At 35.0% G+C, this 13,855-nt stretch overlaps 1 protein-coding gene across 1 annotated transcript in view; it reads left to right on the top strand.

Annotated features, from left to right (window-relative positions):
• Positions 1 to 13,855, top strand: part of DIAPH2 (diaphanous related formin 2) — a 209,323-nt gene that overhangs the window by 137,622 nt on the left and 57,846 nt on the right. The window contains exon 26 of the mRNA XM_082061623.1: positions 1,951 to 2,086. Within this exon, the coding sequence (XP_081917749.1) occupies positions 1,951 to 2,086 (136 nt within the window). The remainder of the gene's footprint in view (positions 1 to 1,950; positions 2,087 to 13,855) is intronic.

Raw genomic sequence — 13,855 nt, 5'->3', positions numbered from 1 at the left:
CACTGAAACTCCAGAGTTTGGAAGAGAATGGGTATAGAGGACTAAGGCAAAGAAAAGAGAGGTGAAAGCAGAATCACACAGAATCACAGAATGTCAGGGATTGGAAGGGTCCTCGAAAGCTCATCCAGTCCAATCCCCCTGCCAGAGCAGGGACACCCAGATGAGGTTACACAGGAAGGCATCCAGGAGGGTTTTGAATGTCTCCAGTAGGAGACTCCACAACCTTCCTGGGCAGCCTGGGCCAGTGTCTGTTACTCTCACTGAGAAGAAGTTTCTTCTCAAATTTAAGTGCAACCTCTTGTGTTCCAGTTTGAACCCATTGCCCTTTGTCCTACCATTGGTTGTCACAGAGAAGAGTCTGGCTCCATCCTCCTGACACTCATCCTTTATTTTTAATGGATTTTCTTTGAATCATCGTTGCTGGCCAGCATATTTTATGGGCTGAAATCTGTGTTTTCATATAGTCTCCCTTCAACTAGGACTTGTAGAGTCTGGTTCAAAGTGAATTTCCAGATACAGGAACTTTGGAGCTTGTTTAGTTCAATCTGTAGTCTTTCTCTTAGAAAATGTGACAGAATCTATGATCTAATCATAGTATGTCAGTGGCTAGTGGGCTGCTGGTTCAGTCATGACATTTCTTATTTGCTTTCTCTCATAAGATTGGGGGCATTTACTTTCATTACAGTCTGTGAAGTTGCAGTAAAAGGAAATCTCTGTCAAGTGTGATTGAATGTGCAGAGGCAGAACTGTCCAAAACCAAAAAGGATAAAACATTGATTTTTCTCCTGTAATTCTTTTTTCTCTTTTCTGAGAGAAAAGGTGTTTCTCGGTGCAATCGGTTATGTGATGGTACAACTATTGCAGTTCTTGGTCCAATTTTCAAGTGTGGCTGCAAATAACATCACTGCTAACTGTGGTATCCAGCAGCTCTGCAAAACAGTATCAGCTATTAAAGAAGGGACTATAAGCAGTATTTACCTCAATAAACCCTGGCAATGGCATATGCACACTGTCTCTTAATTGAATGTATGTTCTGTATTTGGAGGCATTTTGGAGTCTTGGATTACCAAGTACTGATATAATTTATATAAATCTTAAAGGTGCTTTAGATAGGACTTCTTTTTTTGTTTTATGTGCCAGTCTTTGTCCATTCTCTTGAGAAGGGGGAGTGAGAGGGTGGCTCAGTGAATGTCCTGGCACAGGCCAAAGTCAACCCACCACAGCATGAAATCAAGATTAACTTCCTTTGGAAAAGCAAGGGTATCTTCTAGACTATGTGGAGCCAAGATTGTGGAAAGAGTGGGTTTTTTGGTGTGTGGGTGTGTTTGGCTTTTGCTTTTTAATCCAGGGATGTTCTCTTACATTTTTCGTTTTTCATTTGGTACAAGCTATTGACTCAGAGACTTAAGATTTGGAGTCTTAGTCTATAAATCCAACTGTTTTCCATTACTTTTGCTGTGTTTTGTGTATTTAGGTGATCCAGACTACTTTGTATATTTCAACAAAAATATTTGAGGAATCGTAGCTTAAATTTAGAAACCCAGTTTCAGTTACTTGTAATTGAAGACCATTATAGTGGGAGCTTGGCTTCATCCCTGCTCATCCCTCCTAACAGCAAGACACAGGTTTAAGCTAGATTTACATTCTTAATGGAAAAAAAAAACCCAGACAAACGTTGCTGTTGAAAAATTTGGAGCCTTTTCACTCACCATAAATGCAAAGCTATTTAATTTTCATTCTTCTGATTATCTAATAATGGTAATATTTACAAATAGTATTGTAAGTTATGTTCCAAGATTTCTGAAGATGCTTGAAGTACTGGGTGCTGGTCCCTGTTTTTTCCTCTGCCATTGTATGTAACTATAGTATCTGTCCAAACAAGGTAATGTTTGTTATTCTTTCTAGTTTTCTGCAGTATATAGACACCCATGTTCATTTTATCTAATGCAGGAGGCACTGAAAGAAAACAACAAAAGAAGAGAAATGGAGGAGAAAACGAAGAGAGCCAAATTGGCAAAAGAAAAGGCTGAACGAGAGAAACTGGAGAGACAGAAGAAGAAGCAGCAGTTGATTGATATGAACAAAGGTAAGGCATCAGTTTTAGTAGAGAGGTGTGTTGAAAGAAAAGTAAGGAGTAACAAACTGAAGCCTATTGCTGATCAATTTGAAAAATACTTACTGTCCAGCTGAAAAGCTGGAAAACAAACAAACAAAAAACAAACACAAAACACACACAAAAACCCCTGAACACCCCCCCCAACAAACAAACAAAACCAGAAAACAAAACCAAAAAAACAAACCTTTTTTGGTGAAGATTCTATTTTGGTTTAGCCTACCTGATTGTGTGGTTCCACGGAAAGCTGCCACTTAATATGTGTAACGTTCCTTTCAAGGCATGATGTGAATTATTGGCTTGTTTTTATTTGTAGCAGTTAATTGATTTTTTTTTTTTTTTTAATATGGATTTACTTCCAAGAAGTATTATCTTACTTGCTTCGTGGTAAATTTCATTCTATAAACGTCTCTATAATCAAGGTAGTGTGGCAATTAACATCTTTCTTTTGGGGCTTGGAGGCTCCGTGTTATGACGGATATTCTCCCAACAGTCCTATTAGGAGCTGGAAAATCTGGTTGAGCTTGGAGCCTAAGTACAGAGTGACATTTCAGCATGATAAAAACCAATGTTTTGAACTTGTCAGATGTGAGAATACTCTATTTTGCATGAGGCCATCCTGAGAAATAGGAAAGTAAGAAAGCAGGAGGAATCAGGTGGTCCTTCTATTGATGCTGTGCAGATTTCCAGAACGTTGCAAAATTTAGGGTTTATTCTTTACCTCTGAATCCATAAGGCAAGTAGACATAGTAAAACTGTATTTTGGATTGTGCAAGAGATTACTTGAGGCTGCAATTTTTGTAAGTTTCTGTGATTTGTTAATCTGCTAATCTGACCCAGCTGTAAAGCACTTGCCCTTTTTATCCTCTGAGCAGTCTAACAAGTTGCCAACCAACTTCCCCCTACTGTTTGGCAACCACATTTCTCTAAAACCTACAGTTACACCTATATCAATATATCTTAGAAATATACCATCTATTTAAGCAGTACTTTGTGGCACTGAATTGTGTTTATAACGATTTCAGCAGGTAGTGCTGTTTTCTCTTTATTGATACATGTATACAGGTGTCACAACTTTGTTCTTTTTTCTGCTCAGTAATGTCACGATTTAAAGTTGGTAAAAATGGGCACTCAATATATAAATCTGGCAAAACAAAGAAGTGTATAAAGTTAAAACAAGTTTTTACTAGTGAAAAATCTTCTGTGATCATTTTGTATGTACTATTAATTATACTTTAAGAAATCATAAATTAGATTTACTCGTGTATTTGCTGATTGTGATAAATTGTTTTTCCCAATCCTTCATTCTTTGCATCCTGAGTCTTAAAAATGAATTTGTATTAATGTACTGTAACTTAAATACCATGATAGAAAACAAATAATTTATGTAGGAATCTTTTAAAATTCTCATGTGTTTGTGTGCATCACTTTGCCACAAAGCCTCAGAGTTTTGCTGTTTATTCAATCGGTTTCTGTTGTTTTTAAAGTGATTTCCCTTGGGCTGATTTGGAGAGTTTCTGCAGTGGTACCACAAATATTATTTTTGGCCTTGCTTGAAGTGGCACTGGCACTGCTTGGAATATACTGTAGCATAAGTTTTAGTGAGCAACTCTATTGCTTTGCATAGATGACAAACTTAAATTTCATACCATATAAAGGTTCTTCTAATAATTTCAGTTGAAGTATAAACAAAAGATAAAATTTAAATACAGGTGATGCATAAATACTTTTATTCTGGTAAGTTAAGCTCCTGGAGATGTGTAATGAGACTTTTCTTTCAGCACTTGATTAACCTTTAATACCTGTCACTTGACAAGAAAAGGTCCTTTGCAATATGGACAGGCACTTTTCTGTGAGTGTGATAAGAACCTAAATATCCCATCGTCGCCTCTCCTATATCAATGTGCTTGAAAACACACCGAGGGAGGTTAGGTTAAACTACCGCTCCACACAGGGCAAGCCAACATGTTTTCCTAGCTGTTGGAAAGTATGAGAAGCCACTTAGATACTATTGTCAGCAAGTTGGTCTGTGTTGAAGGGCTGTAGCTAACAGGTCACGGTTACACCTCTTAAATTGCTTCAGCTCAGTGAGAGCGTACCTGCCTACATCTGTTCATTTTTCAAGCAGGTGATGAGTAAACCCTGTTTAGCAGTAATAGATGCCTCAGTATTTTGATAGAAGTTTGCTTTTTGTCATTAAATACGTTTCTTGCCAACAGACATAACTCAAGTTTAATTTTGTATTACATTTATTTTCTACTGAAACTGGAAATATGCGGATAACTGTACATGGCCAAATACACTGAAACTGCCATTTAAATAACTGATGTTTCTAAATCAGTAACAAAAAGTTAGCTTAATACTTCTAATATTTTTTCTAATATTTAAATATCTTCAAATAGCCATTTCACATATTGCAACTCTATTGCCGTGGTATGAGGCGAGGGGATAGATACATCCCAACTGGATTCCATGACATTGATATTAAATTAATCATTTTTGTCAAGTAACTGGGGTTTTTTTGTTGTGGTTGGTTGTTTGTTTTTTGTTGTTGTTGTTTTCTTGAAACATCTACCTCCGTATGCTCATTGCAGCTCATATAAATAGTTTGCAAATTTGTCTAAGTGAATGTGACATAGAATATTTAGAGGAAGGACACAGATGTCCTCTCAAGCTGTCATTTTGACAAGGTGATTTTCACCCAAAAGGTGTTATAACCTGTCTTTCAGTTATTTCTCTAGCTATATCTTCAAGAATAAAATTTTAACTCATTGCTGCAGTCTTTCAGGTCAGAGCAATAGCGTCCCTACATTTTCCAGCCCTTTAGTGTTGTAGTTCTGTAATAAGTATTTTTTTTGCTGTTATCTGGTTACAGAGCTGCAACTTTTTTTTTCCTGGCCATTGCAGAATCTAGATTAGAATTAATTAGAACTAATTAATTTTGGAATTAATATCTGTTTCATGGTATAATTGAGAGAGAAGAAAACTGCAGCGTGGCCAAAATAAAGAACTGTCCTGTGTAATTCCTACTTACAAAATAACATCAGAGTTGCCAATATTTTAAAGACGGGTTGCTCAGTTTGGTGGTTCTAGATTAATGAAGTGGCTAGTATACTTGCGAAGCCACATAAATACTATGTTTAAACTTATATAAATCCTACTAAACATTTCAAAATGTATAAAGACGAATGTAAAAATATAGAAGAAGCTCTTAGTTCCATAAGAACTCTGAAGTGTGTTACACTAGACGGCATCATATAAACTTAGACAGAAAAGGCTGTGTAATGGCTTGAGTCAAAGGCAACTTTTGTGACTTGATATAAAAGCAGTATGATGGACAAGGCATTATGCTGTACTCAACTTCCGGAACACCTCAAAAATTCTGAGAAATACTTTTAGAATTTAACACCATTTTGCCCTATCTGTGACATGCTCAAGATATTTTGAGGAGGATATTAATATCCATATAGAAGTGGTAGTTTAAAGACTGATTAAAAATTACAATTTAAAAAAATCTTATCAAAATTGTTAGAATTAGTTGAATTTGGCTGAGAGAAGTATTTTTTGTCATGGAATTACACTCTTATTTGCATCAATATATTTTTTTTTCCAGAATCGAGTTTGAACTGTTCTCAGGGAAAATGTGTATTTCATATATTGTTGATTTAAAATGACACCACAAAGCAATTTCTAGTGAGATCTATTGCTTAATATTAAAACTTCCATTTAAAAAAAATCTTCATACTTATTTTCCATTATGTGGTGCCTGACCATGTAATCTGTGGTGTGGTCAGAGCCATCGCAAGACATTCTGGCACCTCTTGTACTCGGCCAGTCCTGTTGTGCATGGGCAGCTCCACCTCTGCACTTGTAGCTGTGGGGCTTAAAAACATTTGTTCTTTTCTGGTGTTCTTGTCACTCTGCTGTTATTTATGCATCTGGTGGTTGTGTTTCCCAACCTAGAAAGGTACTTAGGTAGCTCTGTTTTCCTGGTGAAATACAGAGACACAGAAAGACTTAAGTGACTTACCTACACGGATAGAGATCCCAAATTTCACTGTCTAGATCATGAAACATTTGTTCTCATTAGAGAAGAGTAATTCTGTAGGAAAAAGGCTTAACAGTCCCTTCTCTTCTATAGCATTCACTAGCTCTATGGAAAAAGAACATTCTTTGCAAGTGTTTTTCAGCAGTGTTTCCTTTTTTTGAGGGCTGTAGCAGACTGCGCTATGATACATTTGTACGTAGTCTTTCATGACTTCCATCTGATTTAACATCTGCAAAATTCTTGCAGCATTGCTTCCATGTGCATATCGGAACAAAAGAGAGGAAAAAAAAAAAGAACTGAAGACAGCTTCCTAGGAGCTGAAAAGCATATAACAGCAATTCTGATGCAAATGTTATTTAATCAGAAACAGTTTTGCTCTTCATTATATCTGATTACTCTGGCAATTAAAATCACCTTTTAACTACCAGTATTAGGATAAAAGATAAAATGAGCTTCCTCTGTCCCAATTAGTATGGAATTAATTGTTTTGAAGACATATTAACATTCTCCCCAAAGCAGATGAGGATAATGGAAATGAAGCTCTGTGCTAGTGGTTGATGGATATTCTTCCTTTCCCTTTTCAAGTACTCCTATATAAGAATTCATATGCTATTTATTCAAACGGGTATGTACTAGTATCAGCAACAATTCTGTTGTGTTTCCTTGAACTGTGGTTACACTTGCAATGACTGTTGCAGGATACAATTCAAGAGGGTTACTTTTGCTGCAGTTTTCTACTGATTCTGTGCTTTCCTCGTTGCTATGTCTTCCTTCTGTGTCCTTTAGCATAAACAGAAATCCATACTAAGTTTATTACGAGATATATAACCTTAGTACTTTGAATTTACATATTGGCGAGTGATTGCATGGGGTACCTGGAGTGAGAAAACTTGGGGTTTATTTGCATTCTACAGATTATTAGTTTATGGTGGTGGATGACAATGAGGCAAGTATTACAATTCCTTTGGGAAGTCATTATCTTTCATATTGATGTCGATGGTCTGTTTGAATATGCTGCACTCTTCCTGAAATGTAATATTCAGAGAAAAAAATCAAGTGGAAATTTACATGATGCTTAAATGTGAGCATCTATAGAACCTGGATGAGGTTGGGTTTTTTTTTTATTCTTTTCCAAAACAATTATCCATGAGTTGTCCAATATTTTTTAAAATATGTTTTTTGCAGGACTTTGTAGCCATCTTGAGAATAGGACAGGAAATGTCAAAATTGCTGTAGATGTTATTAATATGGGTCAAAACCAGCTCAAGATAAATGCAAATAGATGAGAGCATGGATAGCAAGTTAAAAAGAAATTACAACCTAAAATTTAATCTCAACTTTTAAAATTTTGCAGTGGAAAAATTTGTTTATTAATATGGCATGTGATACCTTCCAAGTAAAGTGATTTAATGAGGTAATTTATAATGGGAAAAAATATTATTAGACCATGTGAAAACTGAAGATTGGATAATTACAGATGAAGAAAGGCAGAACAATTGGATTCTTTTCTCTTAAAAGTAGGTTTATTTGGGACTATTTACTGAACAGCAACAAGTGTTAACTTTGCATAGCTTTCTAGGCAAATTCAAATTTCCTTTTCCTAGAGAAAGTATTCTTATTGTTAATTTTGAAAATGCCTATAAAATTCCTCATCTCAATGTGATTGCTATGTAACATTATATTTGTATATTTTGTAGAACTTCCAGTGTTAAAAAGCATTTCTGAAATACTTCCTTGGTCAACTTTTTCTTCAGTATAAGGTTTGTTCAGGAATCAGATCGCAAGGAGGAGAATTGCATGTAGAACTATTGTGAAAGGGAAGGGTTTTTGACTATAATGGCAGCACAAGTTTAGTGACTGAATTTTGTCTTAGTGGAATGATTTATTTTTTTCCCTGTGGTTGTAGTATCTCATTTCTAACTTAACTGTTAAGATGCTGTCTTCACAAAAGTAGTTTCACAAATTATGTAGGAAAGAATATCTCTTTGTAGTCTATGCTTACTGTTAAACATCCCCCCAATTGCTTAACAGTAGTATATGTAATGTTGATTTGATACATTAAATAATGTTCATTTTCCAATATATATCATAATGAATCTTCACTTATAATTTTCCATATGAAGTATTCAATAATGAAATTTTATAACACTTCTACAAATGTTGGTGCTAGTTTGTACCTCAATAGAATCATTGTACTTAAATGTAATTTGAAAGTCTGATGATAAGGCAATGTATACTTAAAAGGAAAAGTTTTGGAAGGCACCAAAGTACATTTATTTTGATGATAAAAGCTTGTTTTTTCTCAAATGTACAGAACTATTTAAATTAACCTGAACTTTATGGTGTTGATTTCAGTTGTTCTTGTGGTTGTATAACCAGACTTCCATTGGGGAGTTATGCAATCTATTGTAGAAGATTTAAAAAATTCTAAACATATTGCATTTCATCTTTTACATATGCAGCAGAAACAAAGACTCTTCTTCTAGATTTGTATCCAGGAGATACATTTTTGTTGAAAGCAAAAAGTAGAAATATGGTTGGATTTTATTAGACTTTGCCAGATGGACAATAAAGGTAAAAGTGCAGCTTTGCAGCTCTGGAAATTTGGGTTTTTAAATCTAGAGAGACATCATTCGGTGTCAAATTCTGTAAGGTGAGAGCTGTAATGTAGTAAAATTTGTCTTGAGAGTACCGAATGTTCAACTTTACCACATAAAAGATGATTTTCAGAGAGCCATCAAAAGTTAAAAACAAAATATCTCTTTAGAATATGAAATACTGTAGTAATGAGAAACTATGAACAAGAAACTTACAGAAAAATCAAAGAGCCGATATTTGGTCTGTGCCAGCGTAACAAAACAGGTATCTGTATTAATGAGGAAATTTATATTCAAGGTTGGACTCCAGATTATAAATGAGTTCTGATACGCTGTGGTTTCTGCTACCTTCTGTATTTTTCTAACAATATACTCGGTAAGAATTATTGTTTTGACTGAAGTTTTCTGTGGTTGCAGTAGGCTTAGCTAGTCGGTAGATTCCGGGTAAATTCTGTGATGTACCAGGGTCAACAGTAAATTTCCTGTTGGAAAAAATTAATTCACAAAATGAAATTTAGTTAAGATTCTTTGAAGGATTTTTTTTTTTTTTTTTTTTTTTTTTCCCAAACTGGATATATTGTGAGATATCATGTTAAGAAATGAAGTTCGGCAGTTTAGTCTGAACTAATTGCTTTTCTTTTTTTGACATGAAATGTGTCATAAAAATAAACATACACTGTTAGGACAGTCATAAATTAGTATTGGTCAAAATTGTTTTAGGACTTGGAATAACTTATAAGTTAAATGCTGTCACTACCAGATTAAAAAATAATAGTAATTAAAAAAAAAAAAAAAAAAAAAGAATATGTAATAAATCCACTTCCACAAAGTGAGCCCCCAAGACTGGTTTCTTGTCTAAAATATCGGAACAGTTGTCCAATTGTAGGCAGTTTTATAAAGAAAACTACTTTCTAATGCTAAAATCATTGATGATTTGATGCTTCCTTATCAGTCTGCTAATCACATAAATTAAAAGCTGCTTAGTACTGTAACAGACATGTACCCTTCATGGAGGTGTAGACCTTGATTACAGATGCATTTGTTTAGGTATCAGATGGTCATTTTTCTTTCATTTTTTTTGAGCTGCACCATCTTTCCCTCCCCATGTAGAGGCAACATCTTCCCATGTATTACTAAGTAATCCACATTAAAGCCTGGTTTTGAAGTTGAGTGGAAGTGATTCTTGCAAGGGACATAAGTCCATGCAGTGTGGGACCCTGGGGCAATGCTGATGCATTTCAATTAAATACATTCCTGCTCACGTAGACCTTGACAATTGCGACATTTTCAGAAAAAGTGTGTGCATTTAAAAAATCGTTTTCAATAACCTGCCTGTGCAACAAAGCACTTTTTTTTTTCTCATTCTATTAACTTTATGTAAGCCTGAGATCAGGTCATCATAAGCAATGGGCTTAATTGGTATGTAAGCAAGGATTTGCCTTGTTTTGTAAACTGACAGGAGATGTAGATTCACTTATCAGTCATACTGTCCTAACTTGTTCTCCTTTAATTAAAAAGTAAATAACAGTCACGAGATTGTATTCTAGTGCAAAATGCTCAGGAAGGCTGCTTCCTGAAGATATTTATTATGCATGCAAAATAATTTAGCAAATGAATAAAATGCAAATATATGAGAACACAAAAACTGACTTTCCAAAAGACACTGAAAACTGACCTTTTCAAATGAATATATTGCAATTAAAATTGTGGTACTGATTATGAATAAAAAGTCTTGTTGAAAAGTTTATACAGGACACACATTATACTTACAAAAAGTACGTAAAAGTTCAAAGCAAAACAGGGTAATGCAAGATGTGAATAGAAGTATAAATTAGAAACCATTTGGAGTAGCAGGCAGGTAAGGTGGCATGTGTTACCTAATGTATTGTAGCTTCAAGACCAGTTTCTGTAGTCCAGAGTTATTCAAGAAACTTTAAAAGCCTTAGCTATTTTGTTGTTTCACTTTACCATCAGTAGTGCTACTCCAGTTCTTATACTTCATTTAAGAACAGTTGCAGGTATTGAGGTTTTTTATATTCTCATCAAAATAGCCTCCTTTTAGTGTAAACTGAAAAATCAGTCATCGTGAAAGTCCTGAAAAAAATCTGCTACAAGATGCATAATCGTACCTTTTTGATAGATGATGATAGGCTGAAGGCTGAGGTAAACCCCAAATTTCTGTTTCTTTCTATCTGAATCAGAAAGTTACGTTTCTGAATCCCTTCTCTGGAATGTACTGAACATTTTGAGCTGGGAGAAACATGACTGTTTATGTAGTCCTGGAAATACAGCTAACATTTGGAGACGATGTTAGACAACCTCTTCCAAATGTCTGTTCATTTTTTGTGTTCTGTAATGAGAGGTGGGGAGGGAGAAAGGAAATTAAAATATTTCATTACTTTTACTCAAATTTATTTGAGTATAAAAGACGTTAAATATTTTTTAAATTCTCTTAAAAATATCTCATAAAAAGTGAGCTTGGCTTCTTGAAGAAGGTAAGGACCTATTTTTAGGGCAATTCAGTATGATTCTTTAGAGGAGAAACACAAAGAACTTGCATGAAATTGAAATAATCAGAGCTGGCGACTACCACAGAAACAAGTGCAAGGATGCCCGCTGAAACTGAGGCAAGCCAAGAAGCTAAATATGCTCATCTTTATGTAAAATCTATGAAAGAGCTCTGATTTTATGTACATCTATAATTTATGGTTCAGGTTGGTCCCTAAACAGAACACTAACGTGTTTTCTAGTGTGGTCTTTCAGGGCTCTTTTAACAGCAACAATGACTTGAAAAGCCTCATAACCTACAACAGACTAAACACATTTCAGTTTCCAATAGGAAATTTTAGCAGCAGTTATGTTTTAAAAAATAAGACAGTAAAACCTGTTGTCCTGCCTTGGCTGTATTTTTTATTGCTACTCAGGCTAGCAAAAGAATGATACTTTACCTGTACATTTTTGTCAGCTTCAATTTTCATTTTAATCATGTGAGTTATAAATAGAAAAGAATGTTATTTTGCATTTAGTATCAGGAGGTATGGATGTTGGGGTCTCTTCTTGAGGATTAGATGAGATTTGTCAGGAAGCGTTAAAGGAATATGATATCAACAAAAAGGATGCTAAATGTAACTTAAGGGTCACATTTCATATGGTGCTAACAGTGATAAAAAAGGGACAAATTTTACCTTCATATTCTTGTTGAAATGGTTCTTCTGTTTCAGAGGAACAGAGAAAATGGCTGCAGAAGCAGCTGAAAGATTACATTTGCTCTGTGAAAAATAAGATAAAGTAAACGTTCTTTATCATTCTCGAGTGTTTGTTTTCTACCTTTATAACACACTCCTCATGGTTACTTTAGCAGTGTACAGATTATACTAAAATAAATTACCTAGCTATACAGAGGAATCATAGCTCTACATCTATGTCAGATATACTCATAATACAGTGCAAGAGCAGGCTGTTTCATGTAATTATTTGAAAAACTGGAGACACTTTCATCTCTCTGCTGTGTTCCAGAGAGAGGTTAAATGTCAGCTCCGTACACCTATTTGTTTGGGGTAAAAGACCTGATGTGCTTGATGAGATTTATCTCTGTGCTAACTGCTTGAACTTTTTAATGCAAATTCTTACATAGTGAATGCAAGCAACATAAAGCACACAGAAGAGAAAAACATCTCGATATATATATTTTTTAACATTTCCTACCTTAAGTACTTGTCGAAGAGAGAGCTCCGTGTAAGGAGGGTCACAATTAAAAAACTTAGATGTACATAAAAAGCTGAAGTGAGATGCAGTCAGTGATAACAGGACTTGCCTAAAGGCACAATTGAAATGTAGTCCTTCACGCATTTATTTTTTTAAATCTTGGTTTTATGTTTTATGAAGGAAGGCTTAAAGATTATGTAATACTATTGCAGTCTCTCCTGAAAAAGTATTGCAGATGCAGGGGCACATTATTTACATTTCACCTTTTTTAGAAAATTATTCTTTTCTTGCCTTGTTTCTAAATATTTTCAACTTTAAAGTTAATATTGTCATTCCATCTCCATGTGCCATTTGCTAATGGATAAAACATAAAGAATGTCTTGAGTCTGGGAAAGGTGATCTATCTTTGGAAAGCTGAAGTTTAAAAGTAATGTTCTGGAAATAGATTATATACTCTGTTTCTATCTGATATTTATTTCTTTGGGAAGTACTTTACATGAGAATCAAACTCCTAATTGATTCTAAAGTTTTGAATTTGCTGTGTTATATGAAGAAAAGTCAAGACAGATTAGTTGCACCTGATTGTACACTTTCTAATACATTTTTGTCTTGATAAATATTCTAAACAAACTATGTGTTTAGAAGGACAGTTTTCCTCATACATATAAAGGTCATATCTGCACTAGAAGACATCTGAAAAGAAAAACGCTTACTCAAAAGTAAAGGCTTAGCTCATGACTACAGATACCCAGGACTTGTGTTCTTTGTGCTGTAACTTCTGCAGCGGCCTAGGTGCCGGTAAGCGGCTTCATGCAGTCTCATTCCCCATTGAGTCACGTACCCTTTTTAAAGATACACCAGCAATAAGGAATTGCAGATTGATGCTTTAGGTACAGTGGATTGAAAAGATCACGTGGCTTCTGCTCCTGCTGTTGCCTGTGCTATATCATATAATTCCTTTCAGCATGTTTTACTTCATCCTTAAAATCTCTAGGCTTCTTTATTCCCACAGTCTGGTTTGGGAATGCTTTCTAGAATGTCGCTTTTGATCGCAAAAGTACTTCCACTAACTGAGTCCAGATGTTTCCCTGTTTGCTGCTGTATGGAAACAGCCCTCTCTTGGGAAGTTATCTGCTGGGATGAGTTTTCTCTCTTGGGACTTCACAGATTCGGAGCACAGAAGGGGGTTGTCATACTTTTTTTCAGTGGCTGCTTTATGTAGTCTAAAGAAATTGCACTGCCTTTGGCATTTCTTGTTAGAATCTGTTCCCATGATTGTTGTAAAGGCTTTTCCCATTGTGATTTGTGTTCTGTGAATGCTATAATCAAGCTTGAATACCACTAGGACTGGAAATGTAGAGCCAGTCATAAGATGGAAACAGACTGCAATTT

Source organism: Streptopelia decaocto (genome assembly GCF_964273445.1).
Source record: "Streptopelia decaocto genome assembly, chromosome: 10".
Lineage (NCBI taxonomy): Eukaryota > Metazoa > Chordata > Aves > Columbiformes > Columbidae > Streptopelia > Streptopelia decaocto.
The sequence above is the reverse complement of the archived record's forward strand: the minus strand, read 5'-3'. Positions and strand labels throughout refer to the sequence as shown.